At 40.0% G+C, this 13,601-nt stretch overlaps 1 protein-coding gene across 1 annotated transcript in view; it reads left to right on the top strand.

Moving 5' to 3' along the window:
• The window catches only part of Cht10 (Chitinase 10), a 127,215-nt gene that overhangs the window by 31,067 nt on the left and 82,547 nt on the right, over window positions 1–13,601 (top strand). The window contains exons 15-21 of the mRNA XM_080283727.1: window positions 1,179–1,289; window positions 1,552–1,731; window positions 4,500–4,632; window positions 5,222–5,363; window positions 8,365–8,573; window positions 9,872–10,089; window positions 10,806–11,144. Of these exons, the coding sequence (XP_080139853.1) occupies window positions 1,179–1,289; window positions 1,552–1,731; window positions 4,500–4,632; window positions 5,222–5,363; window positions 8,365–8,573; window positions 9,872–10,089; window positions 10,806–11,144 (1,332 nt within the window). The remainder of the gene's footprint in view (window positions 1–1,178; window positions 1,290–1,551; window positions 1,732–4,499; window positions 4,633–5,221; window positions 5,364–8,364; window positions 8,574–9,871; window positions 10,090–10,805; window positions 11,145–13,601) is intronic.

The following is a 13,601-nucleotide window of genomic DNA, read 5'->3' as shown; positions in this document are numbered from 1 at the left end:
GATAACTCATTTCCACTGCTCTCATTCTTGACTTCTGTTCCTCCAGCAAAGTCCAGGCTTCACATCCATATTTTATAATTAGTATGACAGTACTGTCATGTAGTAACTTTTTCACTTCCATGCTCACTTCCCTGTTTCTTATCACTGCTTTCAAGGAACCAGCAACCATTCTTCCTTGTTTACCCTTTCAAGCACTTCACCCTTTAAATTTCCATCCTTGATCATCACACTACCTAAGTACTTAAAAGCAGTCACATTGTCCATTTCCTCCTCATCCAACCTCACTGTACATTCACTGACTTCATTTCTCTAGAAGACCATAACTTTACTCTTCCCTACATTCACCATTAAATTCTGTTTCTTATACACTCTCCCAAACTCATCCACCGACCTTGCAGTTCCCCTTCATCATCACCTAACAACACAGTATCATCTGCAAACAACAGTACAGGGAGTTTCCAAACACTTCCGTCTCTCATTAGGACAACAACATCCATTGCCCTACCTGGTATCTCTTTTATAGCCTCATCCATTTACAGATTGAACAACCATGGAGACATGACACATCCCTGTTTCAACCCAACCTTCAAATAGAAAAATTCACTCAGTTCACTATCCACACGCACCACAGCCTTAGCACCCTCATACATACTCTTCGGGGGATTCAGCAACTTCCCATCTACTCCATATTTTCTTAATACTTTCCACAATCCTTTCTCTCCACTCTGTCATATGCTTTCTCCAAATCCATGAAGGCCACATGCAACTCAGAAGCTGAATAAAATCTTTGGCCATTAGTCAGATTGAAATTGATAAATGTTGTGACTAATTGAATTAAGAAATGGAAATGTCCAGAGTTTTCCCAATATATGAGATTATTTTCTTTAAAAGTTTGTCATAGGGTGGCCCATGTGCTCTGCTTTCACTTCACCGGGTGATTTCTCGTGTGTTGCGAGGACGGCTCAGTCAGGACTATCATTGTCTATCCTGCATCATTTATTCATTCCAATTCTGCCCCATCTGTATCCAGACTAGCATACTGAGTCGTCCCAGCAACAAATGAGATACCACCAAGTGAGTTTCCACAGGAGTACTGTTTATGGACCATCCTGTCTATATCAAATGAAGGCAGTACACGACATATTAAAATCTCCATGATCTGTGCCATGATCAACCAGGTGTGTGCACGGAACCTGACTATGAATACTGTGTGCCTGGCCACAGCATTCATGTGAAGCCATCCCAGCATCTCTCAAACAATCAGGTCCTGTTGAAGATGGCTGCACCAAGTAAGTAATCATGCACTGTCCTTGGTATTTTTATCTACCGAGATAGGTCTTTTTCTGATTCATTTTAGTTCATTACGCAACTGTTCATTTGATTATAGACACACCCTTAACCAGTATAAAGTGTATACTGTACTTTACTGAAAATATGGTATGTTATATTGCACTATATTTGATTTTATATACACATTTTTATGGATTCTTTCACAAGATATCTTTGTATATTTTATTGCACAGTGTATAATATTGCATTACCTCTCCCCAGGTGACTATAAGGTTGTTTGCTACTATACCAACTGGGCATACTACCGACCATCTCCATACAATTTTGCTCCAGAGTTTATTGACCCAACCCTTTGCACACATCTCATCTATGCCTACACCATGCTTGATTCAACAGAGCCATATTTTCGAGCATTGGACCCTTACCTGGATTTTGATTACAGTAAGTCCCTGATCTTCATGGGAGGCCTTTGTGGGTGCTAAACAATATAGCTGTTTCTAATGATGTATGGTATTAAACTTAATACTTTGTTGCTAATCCATACTTTTGCACTTTCATTAGGTTATGGTGTAGCTATAAATAAAAAAAGAGTTAATTTTTTGCACTTAATATGCATTGATTTTGCACATTGACAGCTTGGTGACATTAGTAGTAGAGCTTGTTCATAAGACAACACAAAGTGTGGGATGTAAACTAACCCCATCCAGTGCCAAATTGATCACCAATACATCTTTAGCCTTTAGCCAGGGTGCTAAGATGTGAATTACCCATCCAACATAAAGATATCTGTTCCTGAAGTGGAATAGTGTAACATAAAACTACCTTTGACCATGCATATTACTGCATGCAGTCCTCATTATCAATTAGTCAGGGATGTGTAGTGAAATACCTTAACTTCTTCCATACAGTTGGTACCATAAACTAGAGGAAACTGGCAAATCAGTTTTGTAGATATCAATGGAAATTAAGTCGACAATTTGTCTATGACTCCCATAAAATTAATAGCAAATAAGAACTTCATATATAAATATATATACTGTATGTATGTATATACAGTATATATATATATATATATATATATATATATATATGGAGCCTCTGTGGTACAGTGGTAGAGTGTGCGTTTCGTACACGAGTGAACCAGGGTTCTCGCCCCGCCAGGGTAATAAACTTTGGGAGTGTTCACCCGGCCACGTATTGCATTGGCAGACACAAGGGGTGCTGTGGTTGAACCAGTGTCGCTTACTATGAAGTATGCTTGCACCCAGTTGGCTTGCGTGGGCCGATTACACTTGGTTCACAGACTACACACACACACCCAAAGCCACTCCAACACTACAGTTACACTTACAAGCACTTCTCACCCTACATACAATCTTTACCAGACAGCCTAAGCCACTCGGTAGAGATACATTGGCTGTATCGTCCCGACTTCGGTCGGTATAGGCCGGTCCTGCAGTGGATACTCAAACGGCTGATGATGATGATGATATATATATGCAAAATAACCACAGGAGAAATGAAAGGAGTGACAGTGAGTACTTTTGTATATGACATCTTCACTCTGTCTAAAGATGTAATATACGAAAGCACTCGCTGTTGCTCCTTTCATTTCTCATGTGGTCATTTTTCATACATATCTGCACGGTGAAGTGAAGTTTCTGCACACACACACAATATATATATATAATATCATCATTTGCCCCATGAGGAATGTAGGAGCCTGGGGCTAGGCAGGTTGGTCCTGACATTTAAGATAAGAGGGACCAGCCTCACTCATCCCTGAATGGCATTACATGAGCAGTAAACCCCAACACCCCTTGGATATAAACCTGCACAGGTTCAATCTGCTTGGAGCACCTTAGTTACCCACTAAGTCACCAGGTGCCATAAAGAAACCATTTACTACACTGGGTGGTAACCATATAACCAAATTATGGCATCTGGTGGTTTAGTGGGTAATTAAGGCACTCCAACCAGATTGAGCTTGTGTAGGTTTATATCCAAGGGATGGTTGGAGTTTATTGCTCATGTAATGCCACTCGGGGATGTGTAAGGCTGGTCACTCTCATTTTAAATGTCGGGACCAACTTGCCTAGCCCCGGGCTCCTGTGCTCTTCATGGGACAACACAGAATTAGATAATGATGATGCTATATATATATTCATCATCATATATATTCATCATCATCATCATCATCATCCGGACTCCTTTCCCACCCTAGGGCAAGTTGAGGAGTAGCAGTGTCCAGACAGCCAAAGTTTGCTAAATTCAATGGGCCACACTTCAATTCACTCATCATTCAAGCCCTCGAAATCTAGGCTCCATCAGATAGGCCACAAAAATTTCACCCTGTTCAGTACCTTCACATATATATACCTAACTGGTAGAGCCAATCAGAACACTGTCACATTAAAAAGGGGTGCCAAATCCCTGGTTATGTGCTTCTCCACACATAATTCATCCATCCAGTTCAGTCTCGTGTCAGTCCTTAGCCTCACCAACTTCCATACCTCTCTTCCTCACACACTCATCCATCTTATCCCTCCACCTTCCTCTTGGCATACCTCACCTCCTCCTTTCTTCAGATTTACTCAGATATACTTTTTTCACCACTCTTGTCATCCATTCTCTCCACATTACCATTCAATCTCAGTACACTCTCTTCGACTCTGGTGTCCACAGACTTCCTCACCTCGCATCTTTCACATATCACATTATTCCATATCCTATTCACTCTTTGTACTCCACATACATTTCTCAATAGGCCCATCACCAGTGCTCATACATATATATACATAAAACAAGGACTTGATTATAATGTTCTGTATTTGACATCAAGGAGGTAATATAAAGTGCATTATAAAGAAGAATTCAAAACAAGATTAAAAGTGATAATGTTTTAGATCTGTGAGTTAGAGCCAGGATTCAGATGACTTGAATGGCAAGTGAATAAGTTTTTGACTCATTTCTTTGGGCATGTTTTGGTGGTTCTTCCTCTCTTGCACTTTTTCTTTACTTTCTGGATGCCACCTCACCCCATTGTTAAATGGAAAAAGAGGTGAGGGTGATGATGATATCTTTAAATTTTGTGTGTAAGACTTTGTTAGGAATGCAGTATATTGCTACCATATTTCTCTCAGCAGGGATCATGATGATGACATGGTATTCATGTGTTTAAGATTGTGTTGGTTATGTGTTGCTGGCAGGTTTCTATGAGCGCACCCTGGCACTGAAACAACAGGCTCCTGGACTGAAGGTGATGTTAGGAATGGGTGGCTGGGTAGACTCAGCAAGTGGAAAGTATTCCCGCCTTGTCAACAACCCAAAGGCTAGGGCACAGTAAGATTCCATTTATTTTTTTGATTCACATTATTTCATTTAATTTCTTTACTCTGAACCCCTCAGGTCCATGGATGTCAATTATATGTAAATTGTTGCTGTTTACTGATGATTTTACTCAGTTTAGGACAGGCTCACTGAACGAGGGGGGATTCAATATAGCCATCAATAACCAGTTTATTTTAGAGTTTTCTCCTGTGCTGAGTAAAATTGTCCAGTGGCAGCAGGAATAAATTATAAATGACTGTTTGGTATTCAGGGAGCTTTTATGATTTCATAGTTATGGCTTACCTTTCCACTGGTTAATGTGAGTGCTTGACTGAAGCTGACAAATTTCTGCAGTTTGCAGAGTTAATGTCATAATGATCCTGCAAGTCAGCAACAATAATTATGGTTGCATTTTCCTATCATTCACATATTTCCTTTGTTTTTTAAGTTTTTCCTGGACAAGATTGGCATTTTTTTTCTAATGTCAGAAATGATCATCTTGTGTTAACTCTCTCAGCCTTACATGATGTGATATATGTATTAGATTTGTTATAGATGCCTGAGCCGCATTAGCTACAGTGATTTACTCCACATTATGCAGGTTTGTGCAGTTTGCAACTGAGGCACTGAGGATGTACAGATTTGATGGCTTGGATTTGGGTTGGATGTTCCCTCGATGTTGGCAGATGGACTGTTCTAAAGGGCCTGAATCAGATATTGCTGGATTTTCCAGTCTAATCAAGGTGCGTACTTTAAGGTTATTGACTTTTATTTTCTTTTTTATTATTATTACTTCCATTAGTAACTGGTCACTTTTGCCTTAAATATCTGGACTGGGTAGCTAACCTAACCCTGGGCAAACTTGGGCTATCTGGATGTTGCTACTCCTCACCCTTACCTAGGGCAGGAAAGGAGGTCCAGATGATGATGATGATTTTTATTGGTGATTGGTGGGGTTGCTGACCATCCACTCACTTGATGTAGTGCTGCTTTGGGTGTCTGCCCTTTCCTTCCTTTCTTCCCCATCTTTCTTTCTTTCCTTCATTCTTTCCTCTTTCTTCTGCCTGTGGGTGACTTTACACTCCCTCTTCTGTCTTTCTTTCCTTCATCCTTCCCTCTTCCTTCTGCCTCTGGGTGACTCTACACTGAGTGACAAACCAAATGGTTTCCTGTCCACCAGGAAACCATTTACTATGCTAGGTGGTAACCATATAACTAAATTATGGTGCCTAATGGTTTAGTTGGTAATTAAGGTGCTCCAGTTGGATTGAGCCTGTGTAGGTTTATATCCAAGGGGTGGTTGGGGTTTATACTCACATAATGCCACCCAGGGATGAGTGAGGCTGGTCACTCTCATCTTAAATGTCAGGACCAACTTGCCTAGCCCCAGGTTCCTGCGCTTCTTATGGGGGTGACATAGGATTGGACAATGGATGCATGGATTATTACTGTTTATTATTGTTACTGTTACTGTATTATATGTTTTAGAATCTAAAGTTCCTCACGATACAGTGGACTCCAGCATTTCACGCCTAGTTGGTTCCGTGAAAAGTACCGCGAACCATGAAACTGCTAAGCTTGGGGCACAGATCCTATGGGAAATAGGCTAATTAGCTCTGGGTCCCATGCCAGCTCCCCCTAAAACCTATTTATTTAATGTAAAATTTACTGATCACACCTGAAAAGAAACTAGTACAGTATTTATACAAAGTACATAATAGGTAAGGAAACTCGCTTGGAAGGCTTGAGTTAGGTGCATAGTGGAAAGGAAGGAGGTGTAATTTCTGAGGCAGGTGGTGAGGCTACTGCACCCCACCACCTCTGGCACCTCCACCCTCCTCTGCCTCTGCTGCCTCAGCCTCTCCATGAAACACATCCATCCTGGTGCATTTCTCCAGTCTGCTGTTCCTGCACAAGCCCAGAGAACTTCTCATCCTCGATTGCTGTTTACCTTTTTCCCGCCACCAATGGAGGGGTTTTCACGTGAAACCTGGTGTGTGGGAATATTTACAGGCCACCACAAACTATGATGTCGCTAAACTTGGGGCACCAGTGTAGATAAAAACAGCTGTGATGTGGATCTTCTTACCCCATGTATATAAATACTGGAAATTGGATTAGGATTTCATCATCATCATCAACAAATCTGATACGATGCTTCTTTTTAGAACCCTGTGGCAGGCAATTGTGTCAACAGAATGGTCTCCAAATCATTTTGTCCCAACATGTTTTTCTCATTCATAACATATGTTCTGTTCTGCACTCTTCCACACGTCCATTTGATGCTGAGACCTCAGTACAGTACTGGCAACCCTCACACCATCATATTCAATCTTCCTGAGCCAGATTAGCCAGTGTCACTGTTAGCAACTTTTACCAGCGTGTATCAGTGTGCATTCCCTGAATGTGTCCATACCATTTCAGAGCATTTTTGTCTCCTTACTACAACATCAGTGATTATGCTAAAGCATTCTCTTGCATATAGGAGTCCTCAGACAAAACTGCAGTATTAAATATGCTATTTACATGTGTCTGTATCTTACTGAATGAAGTAATTCCTTCAAAATTTTCTGGAATCCACTGCTTAGGTTTCACTGAAATTGTAGGAAGCAGCACCCATTTATATGCTGTTCCCTTCAAGTTGGCCATTCTGCCCTTCGGAATATTACCATGGTTTCCAGTCACTATTATCCCCTAAAGTGAGCTGTTCTAATATCACAGTTCACATTGCCATGTTTATACATTGCAATTCCTAGGTATTTATAGCCATCTTCTTTTCATGTGTCTCATCTACTGTCAGTACATTACAGGGTTAGGGTAATGAATATATAGAGAGGTGTTAGCTTAAATGGAGTAGTAAATTCTTGTGCTGTCAGCTTCCCTTAATGTGATATCAGATACACAGAAGGTGAGAAGTGTGAACATCAGGGGTAGGGTTGTGAAAGGCAGACCAAAAAAGACCTGGGATGAGGTCATAGAGTGTAGCCTCATGGATAAGGGACAAAATAGGGAGACTGCCAGAGATTGAGCAGCATGGAGAGCCGCCTTTAGGTTACCAAGGTCAACGTATGCAAGCATGTTGGAGCTTTTATAATTGATACAGTGATATGATACAATCTGTTGAAGAACCCATGGAATCTGTTTTTTTTTTTTTTTTTTTTTTTTTTTTTTTAAGTGCCTTAGTTTTTACTGTAATGTGGTAAGTGGGAGCCCCCACGATCTGTGGACTTCATGTAGTGCTACCTTTGGGTGCCTTTACACTATGTGACAAACCAAATAGTTTCCTGTAACCCTGGGAACCATTTACCTGTACTATAATATAATAGATGGAAACTGTGTAGTGAAAAAATGGATGTTTCATACAAGATCCCACTTATAGAAGATGAACTGGTCACCTTTGCCCTAAATATCTGGACTGGGTAGCTAACCTAACCTTGGACCTTTTGAGTTTTGTTATAGCAATATAGGATGAAGCAACAGAAATAGTCATATAGTTGATGGTTTTCCATATGCATTATAAAGATCATCTTTACGTCACTCCTACTTAGGTAGTAATGAGAAAATATGTGAAACACGAGCTAACATAAAATGCTTACAGTTCAGTACCGTACCTTGTAGCCTGAAGCAATAAGGGATTCCTTGTTTTACCGGTTTCAGTATTTTCCTTCATTCATTCATAAGCTGTTGTTACATGATTGTCTCACCTTTTAATTTTTTTTTTTTTTTCTTTCCCCACAATCACAGGAGCTCAAGACTGCCTTCAGTGCCCAGTCTCCCGAACTGCTTCTATCTGCAGCTGTGTCACCTGCCAGAAATATAATAAATCGAGCATATGATGTGCCTGTACTCTCCCACCACCTTGATTTTATTAATGTGATGGCATACGACTATCATGGAGCCTGGGAGAAAAAGACTGGCCATGTGTCTCCTCTCATTTATAGGGAGGGAGACTTGTAAGTATATTCACATCAGAATTTTTGAAATACAGTAAGACAGTATTAAGGGATGTCAGTGGATGGAAATACTGGAGAGTATATCAGTTGCTTTTCAAATTACAAATTTCTGGTCTGTTAATTCTGCAATTGCTTTCATTGTTTGGGAGAGTATATAAAAGGAAGAATATAATTGTGAAAATGAGTAATATTTAGGTAATATGGTGAGGTTGGGACACAGTACACAGGTATCTGAGAATAAATATAAATTGGGAAGATCTGAAGAAATAGTGTTTTTAGTACAGTATTTTGAGTGGTCAGCAACAGATGAAACTCGGGAACCTGAAGTAATCCACAAGCAAATTTACAATATGCATTGAGAAACCTAAAGAAGGAGAGGTTAATGTATGTTCAAATAAGAGTGAGTTTATGTAGAGGCATAGTCATGCTGTTGTGTGCCGTATGATTGAAAGGCATAGACTCTTAATGGTATGGAACAAGTATAGAGTAGAATCATTGGATATGAAGTGCTGAATGGAAACATTTGTCCTGGATGGGTGAACTGCTGGCCTCTAGGTCTGAGAGTTCTGGATCTGTATCCCTAAGAAACTGTTCTGTGGCAGATGGGCAGCACCCATCATCCACTCATTGCAGTGCTGACTTCAGGTGACATTGTACAGTGAAAAATTTACTTAATAATTGACACCATGTTTATAATATAGTAGCTTATAGTATTTGTGGTAGGTGGGGGCACTCACCATTCACTCACTCGATGTAGTGCTGCTCTCAGATGTCTGCCCTTTTCTCTCCTTCATCCTTCTTCCCTTCCATCCTTTTCTGTCTTTCTTTCCTTCATTCTTTCCTCTTTCTTCTGCCTATGGGTGACTTTACACTCGCTTTTCTGTTTTTCGTTCCTTCATTCTTTCCTCTTCCTTCTGCCTGTGGGTGACTCTGCATTGAGTGACAAGCCAAATGGTTTCCTGTACACCAGGAAACCATTTGCTACGCTGGGTGGTAATCATATAACCATATTTTGGCGCCTGGTTTAGTGGGTAATTATGGTGCACCAATCGGATTGAGCCGGTGAAGATTTATATCCAAGGGGTGGTTGTGGTTTTTGCTCACGTAATGCCACTCGGATGAGTGAGGCTGATCATTCTCATCTTAAATGTCAGGATCAACTTGCCTAGCCCCGGGCTCCTACGCTTCTGATGGGGCAACGTAGGATTGGATGATGGATGGATGGATGGATTTTTAGTTTTAGATACATTCAGTCAGGTAAATTTCACCCCATAGTAATGCACTCTTATATCCTCTAGGTATGCCAGTCAGAACATCGAATACTCACTGAAGTACTGGGTTCAGAATGGTGCAGACCCTCGCAAGCTGATCATGGGTATCCCCTTTTATGGTCAGACCTTTACCCTCATCAATCCTGCCCAACATGGAATAAATGCTCCTGTCAAGGCCCCAGGCAACAGTGGCCCCATTACTAGACAGGCTGGCATGATGGCATATTTTGAAATCTGCAAGGAAGGTTAGAATATGATGATATTTGCAAATCTAATAATATATATAAATATGTTCTGTAGTTCATCCACCTGGCATATTTTGAAATGTGTGGGAAAAATTAGAATGTGATGTTATTTATGTCTTCCATGATGTAAATAAGTTCTGTAGTTTATCCATCTTTCATATCTTCAGATGTGTGAGGAAGCTTAGGATGTGATGTCATTCATGTCTCCCATAGGCCTATATGTTTTTCAGTTTCGTCCACCTTAATTTGACAGAGACATTAATCCTTTTGCAGCATATATTCCATAGCTCAGTGGAAGAATAAAAAAATAATATGGCTCTAATACCTTCCCATAGCATTTCATAACTTAGTGGCAGAATATGGCTCTATTACCCTCCCATAGCATTTTTCATGTCTAGCACCATAATTTAGTGATAATCTCTAGTTACTGTTCAGCATTTAAGATGGAGAAATGACAATATTAGGTTAAGTTAAAGTGGATAGTTGATGATGACTGATTAACTAGTGTTCTTACATCTTGGTGTTGGTTATTTTATTGTAAAAAATTTCTTATTTACAATGATAATAGCTTTAGATGTTTTCATGCTAGAATAAATATTATAAGCAGCACTATATTATAAATCTAATGTACAATGATAACCAGAATCTTGAATCCAAAATAATCCAGACATATTCTCATGGCTCACAGTATATTTATGATCCCTCTTCTTTGGCAGTGCGCACTTCTGGGTGGACAAAGGTGACAGATGCACTGGGTGCTATTGGCCCATTTGCTTATAGAGCAGACCAGTGGTATAGTTACGATGATCCTGCTACTGTCACCCGGAAGGCAAATTACATCATAACCAATAACTATGGGGGAGCAATGGTCTGGGACTTAACTCTTGATGATCTGCACAATGTTTGTTGCCGGGAATCAATGCCTCTCCTACGTGCAATAAACCGTGTTTTGAGGAGTGTGGCCTATCCACCCCCCAGGCCTGGAGGTGACTGTACCAAGCCTTCCCTGGATGCCACACCACCCACACCCATCAGAACAACCACATATGCCTCAGGTGTGTTACTAAGGTTTTGTCTTTTATCAGTATTAGGCAAAGATTAATTTGGACATGATATGAAGTATGTTTAAAGACATACAGTGGTTGGAAATGCAACGCAGCGTGCGCGCACACACACACACACACACACACACACACACACACACACACACACACACACACACACACACACACACACACACACACACAGGGTTGAAAATACAGTGACGCACAGAAAAGACAGAAAGTCAAAACACAGTGCAACATGGTACAAATGGAACAGAGTTAAGGATATAATACATTCATCGTCATCATCATCATCATCTAAACCTGTGTTGCCTCATGAGGAATGTAGGAGCCCAGGGCTAGACATGTTCATCCATCCATTATCCAATCCTACGTTGCCCCATGAGGAGCGTAGGAGCCTTGGGCTATGCAAGTTGGTCCTGACATTTAAGATGAGAGTGACCAGCATCACTCATCCCTAAGTGGCATTACATGAGCAATGAACCCCAACCACCCCATGGATATGAACCTTCACCTGTTCAGTCCGGTTGGAGTGCCTTAATTACCCACTAAACCACCAAGTTCCATAGTTTGGTTATATGGTTGCCACCTAGCACAGTAAATGGTTTCCAGGTGTACAGGAAACCATTTGGCTTGTCACTCAATGTAGAGTCACCTGTAGACAGAAAGGAGAGGAAAGTATGAAGGAAAGAGCAACATAAGAGGAAAGAAGGAAGGAAGGGAGGACAGGGCAGCCACCCAATAGCAACACTACTTCGAGTGAGTGGCTGGTGAGCACCCGCACCTACCACCTTATAATACATTTAAACACAAAAAGAAAAAGGATACACAGTTATAATATACTTCAATCAAGTACCCACCATTCTTGGTACTTCAAGACATGTAACATTATGACAAACTCTACTGGAAAATGTGTGTTGACACTAGTCAGCCTGCAAGCATTGAAGCTTTGACATTCAAAAATATAAAGTACTCATCACAATCAGCTCAAAACTAGTGATTACATAATACAGATCTAAAAGATATCAAGTGTATGGTAGCACAGTAATGCATAGTACCAACAAACACTTGTTCTTCACAGTAAGAGCCTTGATGTGCAAAATGTGTAGACAGTGACTTCATTTTTTTTTTTTTCTTAAACAGAGAAAACTTTTATCACTGAAGTTATGAACTGCAAACATCATATAATCAGTACTGTACATGAAAGGAACTGTACAAAATATAACATCAGCTAGAAATACTGAACACTGGTGAATGATAGCCACTTCCCAGCCATAGAGAAGTGAAGACAGCTTTCACAGTGAATCAAAACTGACAGAAACCCTCACTAAGCTAATCACAGGGCACAAAACATGATGTACAGAGTACACTTCTCTGCTATGCACATGTGTTCATCATCAGAGCAGATGTTTTATGCTTATGAAAAATGAACCTGACCATATATTTATGATGAGAGCAACTTCATTAAGTTGGCTGATACAGTCATTCATAAATTGTAGTTAAATGGATATGCTTGTACTGTACTTTGCAGTATGTATTTTTGCATGTTACATACTGATTTCAGAACATGGTTAATGAAATATGGAATGTAAAATATGGTGACCAAACTGAAGGTGGCATCAAATAGAAAAGTTTTCAAACTTCTTGCTGTTACTGATTATCCACTTGAATAAAAATGTATAATGGATTTCTCATCACAATGGCTCGCTGCGTCTCTCTTCTTGACCCTGCTGATTCTCTCCACCTCCCACTGCAGATAGTAAGTTGAGAATTGTTCAGCCACTTATTTCAAGTTTATGCTTTTGGTTCTGGTTATAACTATGCTTCAGGAGGGGGAAAAAAAAAAAAATAACCCTTACATATATGTGGATTTTCTTATTATTATTTTTTCTTTCATTTTATGGCCATGGTGATTGACAGACCTTTTTGCTGGAAGTTGGTTGCTAGTTATGTGGTTGTGGTGTTTGTGTTTGTCCGAAAGCGTGTCAGCTAATTGTGTGTGTGAAGATGTGCATCATATGTGTATTAATGTACCATTATTTATTTTTTTATTTGTCTCTCAGTTTTTGTTGTGGTCTGGCAGTTGATATCATCCACTCTGTGTTTAACCCCATCAGTCCTATGATGTTTATTTCTTTTTTATTCTTGTCATTTATGGACTTTCTGATTCTGCTTAGGGGAGACGCAGTGCTTGAGGGGTTGATGTATCCTTCATTATCCATTTCATTACAAGACATTTCCTTTAAGATAAATAAAGTTGTCTGGGGGTAAGAAGAATAGACAGAAAAATACATCATTAAACTGAAGGAGTTAATTGTCTTTGTCCTTGGATGTTTCTACTTTCCAGGGGTAGGGTGGAGTCACCTTGGTTTGTATAACTATTGGAAAGATATTCAAATCTGAAAAACAATGGAAATAAAAAACAGTACCTGTCTGTGAAACTTGTGG

The sequence above is a fragment of the Coenobita brevimanus genome, chromosome 98, assembly GCF_032717465.1.
Source record: "Coenobita brevimanus isolate Jiangsu-jjx chromosome 98, ASM3271746v2, whole genome shotgun sequence".
NCBI classification, from domain to species: domain Eukaryota; kingdom Metazoa; phylum Arthropoda; class Malacostraca; order Decapoda; family Coenobitidae; genus Coenobita; species Coenobita brevimanus.
Note: the sequence above shows the minus strand (reverse complement) of the source record. Positions and strands in the feature narration are given on the sequence as shown.